This window comes from Osmerus eperlanus, unplaced genomic scaffold (assembly GCF_963692335.1).
Source record: "Osmerus eperlanus unplaced genomic scaffold, fOsmEpe2.1 SCAFFOLD_422, whole genome shotgun sequence".
NCBI classification, from domain to species: domain Eukaryota; kingdom Metazoa; phylum Chordata; class Actinopteri; order Osmeriformes; family Osmeridae; genus Osmerus; species Osmerus eperlanus.
In genome coordinates, this window is record NW_026911742.1 from 14,353 (window position 1) to 22,500 (window position 8,148).

Below are 8,148 nucleotides of genomic sequence, written 5' to 3' on the forward strand. Positions count from 1 at the left end.
AATGGCACAGAGACGGGAAGCGAGGCGGCTCGCGGCTCACAAACACTCACGACACAGCTGTTCTGTTTCGGGGGGGGGGGGGGGGGTCTGAAGGAGGGAATATAAAGAGAGGGTCTGTACCTTTGCTTTTAGCTAGGAGGAGAGCAGAAGACGTAGAGGTGAGGAGACAGTGTGTCCGTGATGCGAGGGGCGGGGAGCAGGGAAACAAAGGAGAACAATCGTCAGTACGGGCGCTTGGCGGGGTGAGAGATTCTGTTTGTATTGGACGAAGAAACAAGTATCCACATCTACATACACAGACAGTATGTACATCAATACATGCACCGTGCATCTGTGTCGTACAAAACACAAGATATTTTTGCCACTGTAGTAGTAGGCCAACGAGAGGGTCCCACACCATTTCAGATCAACGCAAAGCACACAAAGGTTTGTCGTAAAAGTGGCAAACCTGTGGTGTTCTTCCGCTGCACTTGTAATGGATCGTTCGATTCGCTCTTATTGAGCGATGCGTTCAAATGCATTTGGGAATCCTCCAAACCAGGCTCCAAAAAAAAACATGCACAAGCCACAATCCCACTCACCACAAACAGAGAACAGAGTGAAGAGAGAGAGAGAGAAGAGGCATACCTTGCTCCGCCATCATCATGTGTGCAAATCCTTGAGATGTCAAAGAAAATGGAGGGAGGGCGCAAAGAAGAAAGAGAAAGAGAGAACACACTTAAGAAACTCTTGATTTTCCCAATACTCTCGAGAGGTATTGTGGTGACACATATTTTCCCAGAAGAGAAAGCATGGCACCAAACACACTGACAGTTGGACCCTTTGCTGAGGAGAAAGCTTCTGTAGAAGAACTAAATGTTTCAGTAGGAAAATACAGTATTGGTTTTAAATACAAGACCCGTCAGTAGAGGAGTCACTGTACTGTGTTCAGCATCTCCCAGGTCCCTACAATGGATAGCTCTATTTTATATCACCGGCCATGGTTCATTCACCATCAATCTTTATTCCATCATAAATATATCAGAAAATTACCAACACCTTGCCTACTATTCAGTCACTTTCACATTCATTTTCACGATACTACTGTAAATAAGTTGTAAATGAGACATAAATACTATACATTAGCCATGGGAGACTTTGTCCCCAAAACTTACCTTGGATATTGTTGCTGACCTCTGAAAACAGGACAGAGTGGGGAGGAGGGAAGGCAGAAAAAGACAAGAGAAAAGGAAAGAATGCCACCATTAGAAGCACTCTCATTACATTTGCATGGCTCATATCATGCAAACTATGACACACCAGACAGCATACAAAGGGCCGTGCTGGGCACGACCTTGTGCATGTATAGCGTGTTTTGCATATAAAACATGGCTGACATCGGTGTCTGTCAAGGGGAACCATAAGCAACAACACTGGAACACTGGACACGCAGAGAAAGTTTTTGTTCACTTCCTCTGCAACCTCAAATGCATTGTCTCCTACACGCTCGACAGACAGACAGATAGCAGACTGACAAACCAACAGACATGACAAACAGACAAAGAAAACAGGCCTATAACCATTGCACACACACACACATTTACACACACACACAGAAACCTTGGGGACATAAATCTGTGCCGGTGGTATCCTAGCTTCCTGTAAGCAGGTGGAGAATTTATGATGTCTGGGCCATTAAGGTAGACTGGGAAAGAAAGAAAAATACCCTCTGTATTGTATGTTTAACTGTCCTTAAGGTCTCTTTCACTGTGGACACCACTCCAGTGACCAGATATCTCGCCGCCGGCTAACAGCGGTCCTCGTCAGGTGACCCATTGGGGGAGTGGCCTTGGGACAGGGCAGAGCACATGACAGAGGAGCAGGTATATGGGAGGAGAAAGAGCCAGCAAGTGGTGGAAGGAGGGCGAGAGGAAAGGAGGAAAGGAGGCCTGTGAGAGACTGTTTTAAAAGACCTGGCTTTATTCCAGGTTATTAGAAGCATTTTCTCAGGCACAATTCTGAAATGTCAAATCCCCAAATATTTTGGTTTAAAAAGACACATTGGATTCAAAATGTAGATAGATTCTATCACGGTTTTAAAAGTTTGAAAAGCCGTAGTGTTTTCGCACCAAAATAAATGGCCTTGGTACCTGATTAGCAACATCATTAGACCACTAGTCGCAATTAAGTAGTGAAATTAGTCAACGTTAATTGAGTCGAGATCCATTAGAATACTAATACTTCGTAGGAGGTAATCAGATATACTGAATATTAGGCATTAATCTAAACGCTGGCAGTGGGAAGTTAATCAGATGTACTGTATTAGATATTAATTCACTCTGAGCACTATCGGGCTAAAGTGAGCGGACACTGAAACAAGCTGCTCAAATGACCATTAGTTTCAGTGTGACGTCTACTAGTGTGTGTGTGAGTGGGTTTGGTGCGTGTCTGTGGGTGGGTTGGGAGGGGGAGTGTTTGTGTGTGTTTAATCTCCTCTTTTGAGAAGGGTTCCCTCATACACTTAACATCTGTGGCGATGTCTAAAAATGGACAGCCCCATAGTCAACAAACTCCAAAATGGTTCAATGGGAATAGAGGATTTAGTTTGTAGTGTGTGTTTGTTTGTTCATGTGAATGTGACCACAAGAGATGTGACCTCTGCATTGGCAAGGGGAATACACATGTGTGTGTGTGTATGCATACAGTATGTGTGTGTGTTTTTATGTGTGTGTCTGTGTGTTCTGTGTGTGTACCTGTCCATCCCTCCGGTGTAAAACATCCTGTTAAAAACCAATGAGTCACGGTGCTCCAAATACGTTGGTGTCGCTGCTGGAAGTGCTGAATCCTGAACCTGTTCGTCTGACACAGGACATGGTTAACTGCCTGGAGAGTGGTGTTCTTCTTATAATCCCTCTGCTCCACTTTGTCTGTCAGACCAACACATCATGTTCAGCACCCATCGCAGACCTCTCTCTCTCTCTCTTACTTTCTTTCTCTCTCTTTCTTTCTTTCTCTCATCATTTTGTCTCCTTTCTTATCTCTCCATCCTGACCTAATTTCGCTGACAGATTAGTTCTTGGTTTTCTGTCCTCGGTGTGTGTGCACACACACACACACACACACAAACAAGTACACACACAAACACACACAAGCATGCACGCATACATTACACAGACGTATGCACACGCTTACAGGACAAACAGACCCGGGTGGATCGATGGCTATCATCGCAACAGGTTGATTTAACAAAACAAATCTTTTTTTAATTAACTACAAAGTAATATGGCAGTCTTAGCATATCAGCTACCTCAGTTTGCCCATTGAAATAACACTTCCCTCGGGGAGCCAATCATCTGAAAACATATCAATAAATCAATTCTGGAAGTCTGAGTGGGGCTTGACAAACTCGTTTATGTATCACTAGGCACATTTAAAAAAACAAATTGGCTTATAACTTCTTCCTGTAAAAGGTCAATATGCCCAGACAACCCACGGAGACTGCAGAATTAGTAGAAGTGTCCTGCAGTGTACGATACTTAAGATACTGCTTTCAGTTCAGAGAGTAAGATGTGAGGGCTATAGGGCTGTGTTCCTTACAGGAGGTACTTAAAGGGATGAGGGTGACTACTGTTTGCACTTTTCTAATGCTTCTTAAAGGGTATGGCTGGTGGAGGTGACATAAGCTTATTCATTATTCATCACCATCATGGAATCATGGGATCGTTGTTGTTTCAGTAATTGTTGTGAGCCTAATTGATTGCACTGAATACATTTGGACAGGTTAACACTAGCTGAGGGAGATCCCATCCCTAACCCCCAAAACACACACACACACGCACACATACATGTACACACACAATGACAGATTGAGTGATTATGTCGGCAAGCGCAAACTGTTATTATTATGGCCATAATCCGCTCCACTCACAGATTACAGCACAAGCGACTTCAGAAACGCTCCCTTGTCCGTCGCCGCAGCATGGCGAACATACGCTGCAGCCGTAGCAACAGTTACCGAGGGCATTCGAGCCATCTGCCCTGCCTGGGGAAGTGTCAGGTTGCTGTTGTTGTGCCCCCGGCAGCCACCAGACGATGTATACAAACTGCAACCTCTCCGGCTGTGTGTTTTTTTTTTTTTTAAGAGAGACTGAACTTTTGAGTTACTTTTTTGATGTGCGTCACTGCATCACAAAAGTTGGAGTCAATTTATTGAATGAAAATAGCTTGAGCTCCACAAAGTTATTCTAGTTTTCGATTTAAACTCTCTTCTTGAATTGAGTAAATGGAAGGTGAATTACTGCATTGTTTGGCATCGACAATGGGTTTGCTGCATTACTTCTAGCATGTCACTTCTTATCTTTCTGACGTTCGAATTTGCACACACTGTGCCTTTTCTTTTCGATTATAAAAAGTACATTATCGTCATAAATCACGATTAGCCAGTTAGTAGCCTCATGATTTTCAGATTATTGATTTCTGGCCTCAAGGGGTCTGCTGATAGTTTTCCTCACTGTTTAGCTTAATCAATGGATTTATTCATTAGCTCGAGTTTTACAGTGTTGCCTGGGCCAAGTCTTTTACAGTGAATTTAAAAAAAGAGTCCTTGGATTAAATTGTCTGTTGGCTGGATTTGAAGGCAAGTGAGTGTTTAAGAGAGTTAAGGGCGTTCAAGTTTTAGGGGCGTAGACCGTTGAAATGTTTACATCAATAACGAGCAATAGTAATAATACTCACATCCCTACTGTACAGAGGTATAGTGGTGTTAACTTATACTGTAAGGTGATATAATTGGTTGCCCCTCCCACTAACATTTAAACCAAACCTACACCCTTGCACATGAGCATTCGTGCCACATATTTACTATTTGATGCCAGTGTATTCAATGGCATGATATAATATCGCCCTCCATCGTAAGCAACGGTTGTTTATCGTTTTATGATTGCCTGAGCTCCTGTTCACTCTGCCAAACTATAACATGGCTATTTTAGTCCCCTTCCACATGCCCTCCCCCATGCTAACAGTCCCCTATCAGTGAGCTGCAGACTGCAGACAGCCAAGCAGAAAGCAGAAAAACGAGAGACAGACGTAAATCAGCGTAGGAGTGGGGGGTCCGGCCAGAGGGGCCGTAAATCAGAGGGAGCCGGCCCTGGGCCGACCCAGGCTGCAGTAGCCCCTGTTTAGCCACGCGTGGCAGGAATGGTGGGTTGGTAGCTGAGGATGGAGGTTTGTTGGGAACAGGGATGGTGATCAGGAGCTAGGGCTGAATGTTTTGTACTGGCACAGGAGACACAAGTGAGATTGTTATTTTGAATATAGAGAAGTCCGGCACAGTCCATGGGACAGTATAGAAACACAGAACAAATATTCCCAGACATGACCACACTTGACTCACACATAAACACACACAATAATGATACCCAGGTTGATGTTAGATCAGAAATATTATATCCGAATATTAGACAATTCATACAGCACACTTGACTTTACTTTTTTGGCATCACATTATTTCTTTTCAGCAAAGAAAACAATGTCTAGAGTGAAAGGGACCTGAATGGCACCAATTCAATCAGCAGAAAAACACAGCAAAGCAGCTTAGCGCTCATCAAGACGAAGGGGAAAATAGAGGCCTGTCCCATTTCTTTAAACAAGAACTGAGATTAAGTATTGTATCCCTTCTTTTCCATGTAATCTTTCAATTTCAGATTGAAGTGTCCTTTTGTTCGTCTCTGGACGTGTTGGTGTGATACCAGATTGGACAGAAATGTGACATTTCTGATGAGTAGTGAAGAAAAGCAACCAGCGAAGAGAAAGGGTGTAGAATGAGGGGCATAGAATGAACATGGGAGGAAGAGATAAACAAACGATCCCACTTGATGTTATCTGTGATTTTCTTTCTTGCACTAAATCAAATTAATGAGGGGAAACATCTGAAATGTGCGGTTTTGTGACCTTAGGCAAGAATTCTTTTTAAACCAGGTAAGTAAAAAAAAAAAACAGATAGGCTTCCCCCGCTATGTTGCGAGTCAAGATATTTTTTTATGTGCCTGCTTGAAGAAAATAAAACAGAAGATGAAGGAGGGGAAAACAAACATTTATACAAAATTCTATTTTTGTCTTACCAATACCAGCTGTAGCGAGGCTGAGGGTAAGTGGAGGACTGAAAGAGGCTGTTTTGTGATTGAATCAAAGCAGTAGCAGAATTCTCAGCACAAAAGGATGTGATTTTAACACCTGCCATGGTGTGATTGGATGGAGAAAAAAAGCTCAGGAGGCCCCCTTTCTCTATAGGCGTCCTTATCAGTGCCTGCAAGGGTGGCGCCATTAACCTATACCTTGCTGGCTAACCGAGCTTAGATTAGCCGTGTGCGTTTACAAGTGCGAGTCACACACACACACAGGGATAATAACAAATGATGGGGAAGCTAGCCAGAGCAACAAAGCCTAAATGCTTTGAAGTCACTTGGAACGTTCTTTGACTATATGGATGAAAGACTTAAAGGTGAAATGTAGAGCAATGTCAAACCCTGCGAAAAGCGGATACAAAACACGGATACGAAACACCAAGGCCACATTAGTACCCCAAAGGGCCCCTGGACACTGAAATTCATGTGCCCCCCACCCCCCACCCCCACCCCCTTCCAATCATATTTCATTTTTTGTAAACAACTTTATTTTATTCTGATTGAATAATTATCAAGATTGAGGGCCAAGCAAGCCTTGAATATATATTTTTTTGGAGCCAAAAAAAAATATATAATTCTCCGATCGCGGAGGGCCCCTCTCTGCCCAAGAGCCCCTGGGTCCAGAATTCCCATATGGTACATCCGGTCTTGCGAAAAACTACAAGTTGTGTAGTGTTTTCTTATCTGGTCGTGCTTATTAGTGAATCAACCATGAATATTTATAACATAAAAATGGCAAATAAATTACATGAAAGGCACTTTTACCTTCGTTGCAGAAGCGGCCCTTGTATTCCGTTTTGGAACAATCGCAGAGTGGTTCTCCGTCCACCACGGAACAGCTCCCACCATTCTCGCACAGGTTCTCCGTGCACCTCCCATCCGACTCCAGCTGGACCTTCAGACTGCTTAGGAGAGTGGGTTCTGTGTTGCCGTACTTGAGATCCGTAATAACCCCGACAAATGGCGGTGCATTGCGAACCGTTGGCAGGGTGAGCGCTGACGTGCGGATGTCCAGCGGAACTCCGCCTATGAACAGATCGCTCACGATCTTCATGAACTGGCGCTGGGGCCGCACCTCGTCAGCCTTGGCCGCGCCATCCAGCCCCAGAACCGTCCGCAGGTTGAAGCGGCTCAGAGTGGCGAAGTGCCAGCTGCTGTCGTTGACCCGTTTGTCAGAGACCACACTGGTCTCAGCGCAATCGATGCTAAAGCGCAGCTGCAGCTTGCCCTCCACCACCATGAGCTGCAGGAAGTCGCAGTAGCCCCCGTCATCAAAGTAGAGTAAAAGCGCGGTGGACGCCTCGGTCTTGAACTGGAAGCTGAGGTCGCCACGCGTGCTAGCGTCCCAGCGGAGGTAGCGCGCCCACTGGCCTTGAGTTCCAGTGAACTCCAGGCCCAGACACAGCCCTAGCATTGTACTGAGGAACAGCTGCAGACGCACATACAAACCTAGAGGATCCATGGTCGAAAAGGAACTTGTGTTTATAATCCCAGATGGTTAGATAGCATCGAATTTGTTTTGGTTCAAAGAACTAGCTCGAGTAAGTATCCGTTTTATTTATTTTTAGTAAATATCCACACTTGTATCCAAAAGAGAAAATGCCCAGAGATTTTTAATAGATTTCTTTATAAAAAATAGTCTATTTTTTTAGGGGAGTTAATTGGTAGAAGGGAGAACAGTCGAAGAGTTAACAGTCATAAGGCCATTCACATTAGTCAAGAGTCCAATCGCTGTGCAGCAATGAACGTTATAGGGAAATTCTAGCTGCCTTCCCTAGGGTAAAGAGAGGAGAGACCGAGGGAGAAGGGAGTAGAAACAAATTTGTTTCGACGATTCAAAACTGAACTTTTTAATCCTTTACACTTCAAAGAGGTTGTCACAGAGATTCATGAGGTGAGGTCCAGTTGAGAAGATTGTTCTGGATCTGAGGGTGAGCGATACTTCCTTCTTCATGTTGCCTGCTGGGATTTGTAGTTTGTGGGGGAT

General features: G+C 44.2%; 1 protein-coding gene across 1 annotated transcript in view; it reads right to left on the bottom strand.

Annotated features, from left to right (window-relative positions):
- Positions 1–627: 627 nt before the first annotated feature.
- LOC134016547 (neurexin-3a-like) overlaps positions 628–8,148 on the bottom strand; it is a gene marked incomplete at its 3' end in the record, with an annotated part of 7,568 nt that continues 47 nt past the window's right edge. Inside the window, exons 1-3 of the mRNA XM_062455891.1 lie at positions 6,927–8,148; positions 1,155–1,175; positions 628–657 (exon numbers count right to left, since the gene is read on the bottom strand). The exon at positions 6,927–8,148 is cut by the window's right edge and continues 47 nt beyond it. Coding sequence (XP_062311875.1) covers positions 628–657; positions 1,155–1,175; positions 6,927–7,623 — 748 coding nt within the window. The remainder of the gene's footprint in view (positions 658–1,154; positions 1,176–6,926) is intronic.